The sequence below is a fragment of the Phalaenopsis equestris genome, unplaced genomic scaffold (genome assembly GCF_001263595.1).
Source record: "Phalaenopsis equestris unplaced genomic scaffold, ASM126359v1 Scaffold000150, whole genome shotgun sequence".
Classification (NCBI taxonomy): Eukaryota; Viridiplantae; Streptophyta; class Magnoliopsida; order Asparagales; family Orchidaceae; genus Phalaenopsis; species Phalaenopsis equestris.
In genome coordinates, this window is record NW_018164592.1 from 137,275 (window position 1) to 150,987 (window position 13,713).

General features: G+C 35.6%; 1 protein-coding gene across 1 annotated transcript in view; it reads right to left on the reverse strand.

The window, feature by feature from the left end:
- Positions 1 to 3,450: 3,450 nt before the first annotated feature.
- LOC110021846 (DNA-directed RNA polymerase V subunit 1) overlaps positions 3,451 to 13,713 on the reverse strand; it is a 128,252-nt gene continuing 117,989 nt past the window's right edge. Inside the window, exons 18-19 of the mRNA XM_020720521.1 lie at positions 4,503 to 4,614; positions 3,451 to 3,903 (exon numbers count right to left, since the gene is read on the reverse strand). Of these exons, the coding sequence (XP_020576180.1) occupies positions 3,709 to 3,903; positions 4,503 to 4,614 (307 nt within the window). The 3' untranslated portion in view covers positions 3,451 to 3,708. The remainder of the gene's footprint in view (positions 3,904 to 4,502; positions 4,615 to 13,713) is intronic.

Below are 13,713 nucleotides of genomic sequence, written 5' to 3' on the forward strand. Positions count from 1 at the left end.
TGTGTGTGTGTGTGTTAAATACATGGTTGCTATTAATATAATATTATAATAATATAGCAACAAAAGTTACATAGCTCAACTAGGGCTCTTCCTTCCTTCTCTCTTGCCCGACCTGATTCGATCATTGGATACAAATATTCATTTTATCGGTCGAGCGGGACAGTGGGCTGGCATACAAACTTGCATGATGAGTAAATTGTCGGGTTACCAGGTTCGGCACAAAAATTCACTTAGAGGGTTGAGTCTGTCTTTGTGCTTACGGGCCGAAATCATGTCACTTTGCCTGAGGGATCGGGTAGACAAGGCTCCACACTAGCCTGACCCACGCTTTTAGTGGATCGAGCGGGACAGTGGGCTGGCATACAAGCTTGCATGATGAGTAAATTGTCGGGTCACCAGGTCCGACACAAAAATTCACTTAGAGGGTTGAGTCTGTTTTTGTGCTTACGGGCCGAAATCATGTCACTTTGCCTGAGGGATCGGGTAGACAAGGCTCCACACCGGCCTTGCCCACGCTTTTAGTGGCAAGACAACTATCTATTTGGTCGCATCTAAATGTTATCAAATGTAGTGGATCAGTGGGCCAGAATAAAGTGGTGGGATCTAAGGGACTAGATCAGTCAACTGGGTTTTGAGGGCCGATATTAAATTAAAAATAAGGTAAATTCTGGGTCCAAATTTGGTTAGATATAGGCCTCTTTGGGCCTAGAAAAATGGGCCCAATGGGAGTGGAACTTCTGGGAGGTGAAGAGGGAGATGCAAGGGGAGAATAAGGTGTAAGGGACAATGAAGAGTTCCAAGAAGAAGAGATAAGAAGGAAGATCCTCCCAAGGAGGAACAAGTTGGAGAAAGAAAAATGTGTCCCTCAACATGCTAGCAGGTGATCGACAAAATCTCTTTTCACATTGCTATTGCACTTTCAAGAGAAAAAAAAATACATCTCCTGTTTGCTTGTAGGCGATCAATGGGGTCTCTTTTTGCACTGTTATTATGCTTTCCAGAGGAAGAATTTTGAGTCCGCCACCCTGCTAGCAAGTGATCAACAAGATCTATAGAAGAAAAATGCACCTTCCATCTTGCTTGCAAGGAGATCAACGAGATCATCGTTCGCATTGATGTAAATCTTTTAGGGAAAAAAAGGTGTCCCCATACCTACTTGTAGGCGATCAACTTGATGTTATTTTGTATTGTGCTTATTTTTTAAGGAGATTCCTCATTCAGTTGTGGCGATTACTAGAGGAGACTTTCTACGCTACGTTGCTGAGAAGCTGACATCTAGGCAACCTCGCCTAGTATTTTGGAAGGAAAAAGAAAAGTTGGAGTTTTCCCGCCGACGAGTGCTCCATTATTCTGCAACGACGCTGAGATTCTGCAATGCACGTTGTGTCTCCACAATAGACTTCACTTTAAGAAGTAAGTGTCAGTTGATGGTGGTCAACGATGACTGACAGGTGGCAGTCTGCCGTGATCGGCGGCTACAGAGGCGGGAAAAATTCATCTGATCTTCAATGCAAGAAACGATGAGGAGCTTTAGCTCCTCGAAACTATGGTATTTTTCCAACTCTTGATCTAGATTTCCACTCAAGCAAGGGTTAGGTCTCTAAGTATGGGAGTTGTCTCTCTTCAAATAATAAGGAAATTCAAACCACTGCATCAATCAAACGACGTTTGATGAACATTTAAGTGCACGATAGTAGAACTAAGTGTTCTTGGATTCATTGGATTTAACTTATTGAGATGCTCAATTTAATTATAAGAATGTGAGATTTGAAATTCATTTGAATTTTTATTTATGCACTAAAAGCTTCCAAAAGTAATTTATCAGCTTGATTTTAACTTAATTTCAATCGGATTAGACCAATTTTGATATCGCTAGATTTGTTTCGTCAAACCGATCAGTTTAATTGTATGTTGTTTGAAATTAAAATTCTAGACGATTTTCAATTTGAGTTTGAAAATATCTTACTAAAAAATTATTTTGAAATTCATTTAAAGTCTCACTATTCATTCCAAATGATGAAAATTTGTTGGGAACATATCAATAAAAAAGAATATTTACATACCACCCCATTTCTATATATTTACATATCTGACAACTAAGTTGTATTTTTGATATTTATAACACCTAAATAGTTTATATCACACTAAAAATATCACCATTTTAACTTATAAAAAGTAAAATACATCTTGTCCTACATAGATATGATGGCGTGCACGTAAAAGCTAGAAGTTTAGATTTTACACATACGCAGGCCTTGAGCGGCATGTATGTAAATTTTCATTATAAATAATAATGTCCACGAACCACTGTTTTAAGCCTAGAACTATTACAATGCGATGCATGCAAATGGCAGATGGAATATTTATTTGATCCTACTAAAATGAAGACACAAGTTTCATGTGCATGGGTCTAAATGGTTTTATGGTAAACCTGACAGAATGGAATACCACATAGCAATAGATTTCAATTCATATTTTAAAAATTTTCTTAAGGCATATTTTACATATTAGAAGAAAATCTTATTATTTAACAAACTAATAGGCACAAATATTTAAATTAAAATAAATAAATTGACAAGGCAAGATAAATTTCTCTTTCTTTTGCATTATCAATTCACCCCACATCATCAATTCATGTCCTGTTGCCTTTGAAATAAATAGTGCAGTTCCAGGCTGCTTAATGCTTTTCATAGAGGATTTTAACAGACAAGCGAAAAGGGGAGAAAAAAAAAATTAGTTACTTAACAAGCCATAACCAGTATGCAGTCCATGGAACATTAGCACTGTCTTAAAAATGGATTTTCAAATTCGACACATGAACAACGGAGGGTCAAGATCGATCCAACTCGAATAATATAAACTGCAGCTGCCCCAAACAGACACTAAATTAATAGGATGATAGAAAAACATCATTAAAACCCACTTTATCTTAAAAGCCCAACAAGCTCAAACGAACAAATCCTCGCTTATCTTCAGCACTCGGCAGCATCAGTAAACAATATCCGCACATTTAAAAGAAGTTAGTATCAGAAATTGTACCGCACCTGTTTCCTATAAATATTAAAAATACGACTCACACGGTAAAGCAGGGCATTTTTTGAGGTAGTAGGCACTAACTCCTATGCTTTTACACTATCTATAGACATAAAAGCTCCGACATTCCATACGGTAACTTTGGCAATACAAACACATTCCCAAAGACTCATTTGAGAAAAAAAATAGGTCAGGATTCCGGATACATTCAGAGTCTAATAGTAAGCTGTCATATATCAAGTGGGCACAAATTTTTAAACTGATCAATCCTAATGTATTAAAGTGGGCCCACCTGACACGTGACGCCCTACTATTAGACTCCAGACGTAAATTATCCAGTCCGGATGTAATATTTGTTCGAAGCATTTACTGCTTTCGATAACCCTTATAAATCTGTTGAATAAGTAGGTAGACCGTAATCACTACTAATTTGGAAAGATTTCATAACAAAAAATTGCAGCACAAGCTGCCAAAGAATATTTCCTTGCTCTCTGAGAGAAGGGGCGTCATGAGCTCAGAGAACTCATGTTTCACAACATAATCTACACCATGGCAAGTACATACATAGATAATTTGCAGGATGATTTCAAGGTACAAAATATGGAAAAGGATATTACAGAAACAAACTTCTAAAGTTATTTATTGTACAACTTAGATCTAGAAACTTAGAACAGGCTATTGCTGTGTAGAATCTGTAGGAGCAGAGGATCGCTTCCTAAAATATTTACTGTTGAAGGACGCACCATGCTCGGGGAATTTCTGTTTAATCAGATTCATCAAGCACTTGATGTACGAGAAGTCAGACCTCGACCCATCGGTTGAAACAACAAAAAAGCACTTGCTGTCCGTGAAAGTCTCGTGCTTATCAACCTGTCAATTAAACAATGAGATCATCCATCCCTCCAAGTGATGACTGCCATCCTCTAAACATATCAACATTACAAACTTTGATGTAACCCATACAAGATGTAATTAATTAACATAAACTGAAATATTTTCAATTATCCATACATTAAGATCATCCTCATTTACTCGTTGTCCCAAATATTTTGTGAAATAAATTTTGCTGTATGAATTTTATTGTTTTACATAAATTCATGATTCTATTTTGCATATGCAAAGAAGTAGGAGACATCAGACGGCCTTTGAAACAACCAAAAAAAAGTAGCTTACCTTGTCTCGCTTATATTCGATGATTCATGTGTAAAAAGGAAGTAAAAAGAAAAAAGAAAAGATTTTTTTTTTTTTGTGACCTTCGAACAATCAATAAAATTACAGCAATATTATGAAGAAAAAGTAAACAGACTAAAGCTGGCACATAAATGTTGAAAAAAAGGTTACCAAAAATTTTGATAAGTTTTAACAGATGAGCCATCGAGATGCACATAGGTTTAACAAGCCAAAAAACTTCAGTTCAAACATGGCACTTTATTTGTTGACACATGCTAATAATTATGAAAGATTCATACCATAATGTGATCAATCTGGCCACCAGAGAGTTTTCCATCCTTATCAGGATGGTACTCAAAAACTTGCTCCTTGATAACCTGCTGGTGCTCAGTAGATAGAGGTTGGCCAACACTGCAAGGAAACAAAAAATTGGAATCCAGTCAGTATACATAAAATATTGAATCCTGACCCCAACCAAAAACCCTAAAAACTGGTCCAGTGCTCCCCTCAGATCCTTTTTTGACTATATTGGGAAAGCCAAACCCCATTCCTATCGGCAAACACCATCACATTATGGTTTCAGAAATTTCATCTTTCTTAGCCCTCGGATAAAAAATCCACTACTAAAGCTTCTGCTCTCAACTCTATATGAACAAAGCTTATCAATCTACCAAGTTATTCTCCATTAATATTACTAAGTTTTCTCTAAAGTTGTGTTACAATTTTGCCGAACTTGTACAAAGGAAGCTTAAGAACCCTACTTACGGTAAAATTACGTAGCTGCTTCACTCTTCTGTTATTCTTTATTGCAGTATCATTTTTACTTCTGGCGGGCAACAACTATAACTTAAAAATCATACTTTAATCACGTAACATTAAAATGGTTATCCAAGTACTTATATGATAGAGCTTTTATCAAACAAGTTAATCAGCATCATTAGAACTGCGTTGGAAAATTGTTCTAATTTCAAATTCAGACTCATGATTCATTCGATGTTCCTGAATAAATGGTTTTTAGAACAAACCTTCAGTTTTCTGATCTGGGATCATAAACAGCCATGGCGATACTAGAAAATATTCCAAAACATCACAAATGGCTATTGACACAATATAAATATGAAAATAAACATCGGAATATGTGCCTGCCTTTGCACATTCGGTGATTAAGCCAATAAGAAAATTTTCAATCAAATAGTACAAGAATCATCAATATTTCATAAAATATCATATTAAAAAATCAAAGCTCACAACTTGTTTAAAGACTACTAAATGCGGGCATCGTCTGAGTTACAGTAATATCTCATCATGCAAACTTAGGGGTTTCAAAAGATGTGCAGCCAAGAGTAAAAAGCATTCAGGAAAAAGGCATTCTTGTGATTTGGAAATTAAGAGATGTAGAATGAGGGACAAGCAAAGGGGAGAAGAATCAGTAGAGACGAAGGAGAAGAATTGCAGAATACGAAGCAAACCGGAGTCGAAAGAGAAGGAGACGAAGATAAAGGGTCAGTTTGTTACTATAAGTGACAGAAGGGTACCCCTACTCCGTATCAAACCGAGAGGAAGGAGTTAAGGCAGAAGATTCTCCTACACAACCAAGAAGGTGTGTGAAGCCGAGAGCAGCGTCAAGAGCGATTGACGGCTATGGACCTCTAGTAGGTTTTAATAAATGAGCAAAACCCTAGTCGAAAATGAGAGAAAAAGCATGCGAAAATGAGAGAAAAAGCATGCGAGCTTAGCAGGAGCTTGATTAATCACAAATAGAGGAGATCAGATAGATAGCTTCACCAAGCGGCTCGATGACAAGAGACAACACCTATAGATGAACCAATGATGAGCAGACATCCAAGAGAAAATACCAGCTCAATCAAATCAGGCTACAGGCCGCACCACCTGAGAAAGATCAATGGATATAACGCTCTAACAGCAACGAACAAGAGAAAAATCTCTATTGCATGAATTAATACCCAAAAGTTTCCAAATGAAGTTTTATATAAAATATTTATATTATGGTAGAAAATAAACCCTAATTATAAATTTAAAAAAAGAAACAGGGGGCCCACACAACAGTAGCTAGCAGGTGGAAAAATTTCCACTACAGGATCTTAGAGACAAACTCCCACCCCAATTCCGTTCCAGAACCCACAAAAGCGGGGATCAGTGTGTCTGCTCCCATGTCAATCTCCCATAATAAAAGAGCCATTACCTTCTTCTTTGGAAGCATGCATATCTTGTAATACAATGACAGGTCAGCAATGTTAACTGTAAGAGAGACATTCGACTCCCCGTAGATCAATCTTGTAGGCATTATCATTAATCATCTTATTAATTCTCAATTGATCATCAACTTTAAGTTAGCTCAAATAGTGGAGAGTTTTGTGCATATACAATCTCAAATAGGTTGCAGCCACGCAACTAGCTAATGGAACAGTTTAAGTAAACACAACCAAAGGATCAAATCTCATTAAATGATGCTCTTGCCTATAAAGGATGTAAAGAGGTTCCTCAAACTCAGATTTACCACTTCCATCTATCCATTAGCTTGGGGGTATGTTACTGAACTAAAGCGTAACTTGGTACCCAGTATACTCCATAAGATTTTTCAAAAATGACTTGGAAATTTCACGTCTCTATTGACAGTGATGGGTACATCGTGAAGACGAACTATCCCCCCTAAATATAAACATGCAATATGTGTAGCATCCACCATCTTGTGACAGGATAGAAAATATATCATCTTGAAAAAGCGATCAGCAACCACCATAATTAAATCTTTACTCTATTGGTCTAGGGGAGACCCACAACAGGGTCTAAGCTTACATCAATCCATGATGACTTGAATACAAAGAGAGTATTAATTTGCATTGTACTCTCGAGTCCTAGTTAAGTTATAGATCCGTACTATAGAACTTCCATTTCTATGTCTCATACCAATAAAGGCTAATAAAAATTTTCTTTCACTAAAAAATGAGTCTTGTCCCTACAAAAATGTTCGACCATCTCTCTATTATGACACTTGCAAAATACTCTCTTTTTGTGTACTCATAAGAATGCTTTAGTTTGTTCTCCTAGAACAAGCAGCCATCTAATCTTTGAAAATGCTCATATAATTGAATACTAACAACAAACCCAAATGTCTCAAAATTTATCGTCAATGGCATACAGATCATTGAACACTTCAAAGTCAATGACCTTCAACTGCATATTGGTAATTAGAAAGTGACAAGAACTCGAGGCATCAAATAGCTTATTCTGGCTCTTTGATTTGTGCTTGAGCACAAAATAAAATGAAGAAAAGAACCCCCACCTAGAAGGCATGTCTACCCTATAACTTGCTCTAACTATTCATGAATCTCAAGGATTCAAAATTAATGTAAAGAGTGAACTCACTTGCTAGAATTATTTCATTCAATGACTGAGAGCAATCACAATAATATAGTACTCCTTGTCATAGAAGGAGAATTTTCTCCAATAATCATTCAGTTTTTTGCTAAAGAAAGTAAAAAAGGCGTCATTCTTGACCCAGCACAACTTCAATCCCCATATTGGAGGCGTCTCCACCTCGAACACCTAATTAAAATGAGGACAAGCTAGCACTAAGGCTCGAGTAACCTATTTCTTCAAAGCTTCAAACCTGATGTGCGCCATCTGACCAAGCGAATTATCAAACTTTAATCTTGACATTCCTTAGGTCCAATTCAATTTCAACTGCTGAAATAATATAGCCCAAAAAACATATCTCTGTAGGAAAATAACAATTCTTCAGGTAAATATATAACAGATTCATCTAAAAACTCCAAAAACTCATTGTAAATGCTACAAATACTCCTCTGAACGACTATACACCAGAATGTCATCAGAATACACAACCACAAATGTTTCGATATAGGCTCATAAAACAAAATTCATTACCACATGAAAGTGCCAAGTGCATTTGACAAACCAAAGGGCATAAATGCCTACTCATACAATCTAACTTGTGTTTTAAAGGTTATTTTCACTCATCTCCTGATCTCATCAATAATATGGTGCTAAACACTAACAAATCAATATTGCAAAAAACATTGGCTCCATGTAATTGATCTAAGATATCAACCAACTTTGGAACAAGAAACAGGCACTTATTAGTGATTTTGGTCATAGCTCTACTTTTAATAAATATAAGCCAAAAATCATTCTTAGGCACAATCAAGTTAGAACTATACCTGAACTAGTAATGTCATGCATCAAACCTCTAGAAATCATGTAATACGCCTTTACAACTTGTACTTTGTTGGGCCCATCCGCTAGCTTGGTTAGTTTGAAAGAACAAAACCTGAAATGAGATCTCTGACATGTTGGATCTCCCGTAGTTATAGCATACTGGAAGGTAGATTGACGATTAGAATATCCTAAAATTCTCTCAGCAAGGGCAACACTATATTTGATAGTGTCACTTTGGACTCACCACCTTCTAATATCAATAATGTTAGTTGTACTGGTGCTTCTCTCAAAGCCCACAGAAAGATGACACTATAGTCTAAGCACTTTTATAAATGCTAGAAAGTGTATGATATGTTTCCCATCATTGAAGAAATGTATTCTTATAGCCATCATGATGTGCGCAATGATAGTACTGTCACATACAACCCAATAGGATATGACAACTATTCATAGGTATGACAGTTCACAATACATCTCTTCTTAAAATTTGCCTCTAACAAAAAACTACGAGATATTTCCTATGAAGCATGTTCAACTATGACTAAAAATAAGATTAGGTGTGTTATGTGTGACATGGTTCAATTAGTCTACATTTTGGGTAGACACTGAATTATCACAACTCCCTCCATCTATGATAAAATTGCACATATTTCTTTTCACATTGCAATCGATACAAAAGATGAGCTATTAATACTTTCGCATAGGCTTAGTCCGAAGAATCCATTAAATCACTAGCATCTATCATTCATTGGTGGGAAGCGATAATCCTCTCTAACATTTTCATTTACTATTGTCTCTAGTGTCATTGTGTACATCTTCCACAACCCCTTGCTTAGTGAAAGAGATGCATCATATTTGAGCAGTCGGATGTTATATGCCCAAAGTCATCATCACGGAAGCACTTCATAGCTATAAAAGACTTGAGGGTGCTAGTGGTCCAGATTGGGTGCTCTGGTGGGTGTGTTCTTACTGTTTGATCCTTAGGTTGTGCTCTGCCTGTAAAGTGTGCTAGTCCCCTAGTGATGTTTTTCCACCAGCAAAGCTAGAGTCTACACATCAAGTAAACAACGATAAGACTTCACTTGTACCACATTGTCAATAGGTGGCTTCAACCCTCCAAGATAACTCACTGTTGTGTGCTCCTCTAGTTCCACCAACTCACATTTAGCATAAGTTAATTAAATTCAATTGTGTACTTCATAAAAGAATCCCTTAAGGTGCATTTTGTGAAGTTTTATGAACATATTTTACAAGAAATGTGGGAAAATTTATTTTTGTTGCATCTCTCTTTTCATCTCAGGTCATATGATAATTTAATTCTTCTGTACTCGCAACTGAAGTCCCTTTAAATTTTTCCACCACAATGAAGCGTTCTTATTAAGTTATGTTGAGTTTTTGAAAGTTATTTTACTGGAAATGTAGGAAAAGTTAGTTGCGCTGCATCAGTCTTTTTACTTTAGATCATATGCTTATTTTACTCATCCTTACCCGCGATTGAAGACCCTTCAAATTCTCTCACCATAATAAAGTTTTCTTCCTAAGTTTGATTACATCCGTCAAAATTTGACAAGTCCATTTTCAGCCAAAAAACATTACCACTCTAATATTCAATGCCAAATAATTCTTCACCACTAGTAACTTCCTAGTGGAAGGAATTAACTTTCTCCGCTCAATTTGGCTAGCCACCATTTTAATTTTGGGTTACCTCACTAGGTTGTTTCCTCTAAAATGTGGTAAGACTCTTATAGATGGAGGATCTCTCAATGCATAGCTTCCATTGTAAACTATTGGACACATCTTTTATATTTCTCCTTGACGTCGTGGTGTTTATTTCTCCCACTTAAAGCTCAAACCAAAATAGAAAGGCATCTTGGGTGGCCGAAATATGAGGGCATAAGAACAGATGAATAACGTAATGTAAAGGTTTAAACAGGGGAAAACAAGTCACTATGATTTAAGGTTTGTCAGACTCTAATATCACATGATATTATTTTAGGTCATCAAACATTGCGAGGATAGGGGAGTGCATTAGTTGGTCAAAATCAAAAAACAAAACCGAAATGACCAAATTTAGTTGATTTAGTTTGATTTAAAAAAAAAAAAACCATTTCAAAATTTATTTTTAAAAGTACAATATTTACTTTCTAATTATTTGTTCGATTTTAATTTTCAATTAATTAAACAAATTGAAAAATCAAGAAAAATTTGATATGTAATTCTTAATGTTTGTTTATAATTGAACTCCAAATAACAACAAAATTTCAGTATGTTCATAATCAAATGGTTTAAACGGGTTAAATTTTGTTTGATTGGTACGATTTTATCAAAATTTTGATTGATTCAAGTTTTTAAATTTCAGATGCAATTAGTTTGACCGATTTCAAAACTAATTCATCCAAACCGACCGAATGCTCATCCTTGGTGTGGGTTGAGATCAAGAGAGGGTTAGGTAATTTGTAGCATCATAAATCAAGGTGAAAAGATAGAAATAGAGGTTTTAAGTACTTAGACAACAAGCATATTGGTTGCGACAAAGATGATGTATGAGGTCTTGTCGTGAGATTTTTCCTGTCTGCTAGTTGTTGTCAGGTTCTATGGGACCCTAGTTGTTTATTTTGATTTCTAATTAGAATTTTTAAAATAATAATAATATTATTAATATAAAATAAATAAAGAAAATACAAATTAAAACGACACGAGTAACCGTTGAGTGATTCATTTAAAGGAAGTCCAGAGGAAGGTTTCTATGAATCTTTTCGTTTGCAGCCCCATTCGAGAGCACACTAGGAGAGCAGAGAGAGATAGAGGGAAATCTCCACCGTGCCCTACCAGATTGATAGAAGAAGAAAAAAGAATAAGACCACGAGTGTTGTCCTGTGCTAACCTTGTCCGATCGATCGAGAAAGGTAGGAGATTGCGGCTTCGTACGCTGCTCTGTTGGGTTGCATCAAGATCTCTATGTGAAGGAAGAAGAGAAGAAGGGTAGCTGTGGCCTACACAACGTATTCATGTCGTGCTCGCATGCAGAGGAAGACCAGGAAGACGGTGGAAGCGGTGTTTGCATGTTCCTTGGGTAGAGCCACGCGACCGAAGGCAAGAGAGTTGAAGCTCGTGCTTTGCTGGTGTAGTTTAAGTAGGATCGTGTGAGAGTAGGAGAAGAAGATTGCGGCTCACGTAGAAGATGAATGTGCGAGTTAAGGCAGCCAAAATATAAGGTATATTTGAGATTTTAAATAAGTTAATTTATATATTGTTATATAAATAAATACACATATACATGTGTGTGTGCGTGTTGATGCAATGTTTTATTGAATCAGGATAGACTTTTTTTCAATCCCGAAATTCGAGGGAGTAACACAAATTTCTTGTGTGAGGGAAGAGAAAGAATTGTGGACAACCAAAAGATTATAAATGTATGTTTTCAATGAATTTGTGCATATGTGTTTGTTAATTGAATAATGTTAATAGGAAGTTAAAATAAAATAGAAACCTTTAAGCGAAAAACTTTTACTTCGTACTATTGGGAGGCAAAATATATCAACTTCATACAATTAGAAAAACGAAAATGTTGAGGTTTTATTTCTAGTAAATAAAGAATTGATAATATAAAAGCTTATGTGAGGTTCAAAAAAACCAGAAATTGAAGGCCAATAAATTCTTGGGATTTAAGGAAGAGGTGAATCACGACATTCAAAGAATAATGTAAAAAATTATAAGTTTTATATGTCAATTATATAAATTAGTTTCATTAAAGATGGCAATTTCATTTAAACAATTTTAAGAATTAATTTTAGTGGTTTTAATTTACCAAGCACTTGACTTAAGGATGAGAAAGAGATTAAAATTTTTTTTAGTGTTATGGAAAGTGAAGTGAAGAGAATGTTTTTTAGAGGTATTTCAAGTCCAAGGCGAGTAATTATTTTCTTTTATGCATTAAATTTATATTTTATTAAATTATTTAAAATAAATATTTCATTCATGTCATGCATTTTGAAAGTTTAAAATGTGTATCAAAAATGGGAAGAGAAGAATGGACATGCAAAGGAAAATTTTAAAGAATTTTAAATTGATATGAAACGATAAATAAAAAGTGAAAGTCATTTGGGATCACCCAATATTGTACTGACAAAGGATGCGATGTATCTGTACACAATAAAAGAAATAGTAAAGGTATACCTATATATGCAAATTTTGAAAGTACCTTCGGGTACATTTTTGAGGATATCTTCAAGTATGACGACAATCATGTTAACTCTTAAAGAGGTTAAAAAAGATAAATACTTCAGATGAAACGAGAAGAGATAAAAATTAAAGTAAAAGTTCATAATTTTACAAAACAATGAATTGTATTTCATTTAATAATTCATGCATAACATTAGTATAATAATTTAATGCATGTTAAGATGATAATTGCTACTAAGTAAAACTTACAGTTGAACTAATGGATTATTTCAGGAAAAAAAAACTGTATGTTGATATGTTTGACATAAGTGATTTAGTTTATGGGAGAAGGCTACAACTGATAGGTATCATGTTATAATGTGTTTGCAGTCTCTTTTTACACCATTTTCTTTTGATTAGTGAGATATTGTTGTGTAGATTTAGATGTTTTAATTGTAGATATTTATGTTACAGCTGGGTGATATAATCTTCTCATGTGTATTTGTGAATTATTAGTGGCTCTTTTATATATTGAAAGTTTGTAAAAAATATATGGAAAGAAAATGAAATGTTAATATCATCTGACTATAGTTCCTAACTTAATTATTTCAAAATTATCAGGATGAGTCATGACTAAAGCGGTATCAAAGCAAACTTGAATGGGTCGCATTCAAAAAGAGTCATTAAGATGATTAAGGGCCTGTTTGAGGCAGCTTATAAGTGCGGCGGCGTTTTCAAAAACGTCGTCATCCTGTTTGATTAACACGTTTCGATTACGTTTTAAAAACAACTTATTTGATTTGTCAATAAACGCCAGCCGTGCCAAAGACCCCGCGGCCCACGTTTTTGAGTTGGCGTTCGAAAATATTTCCTTCGGTGCCCTTCTCAATCTACCCTCCGTCGTTCGCACTCGAAGCCATCTCGTTTATTCCACCCTCCGTTGTCTGCAACACCTTCGGCACATCCTGTTTGATTAACACGTTTCGATTACGTTTTAAAAACAACTTATTTGATTTGTCAATAAACGCCAGCCGTGCCAAAGACCCCGCGGCCCACGTTTTTGAGTTGGCGTTCGAAAATATTTCCTTCGGTGCCCTTCTCCTCTCCGCCCTTCCGTGCCCTTCTTCTCTCCGCTTCCTCGCTCACTCT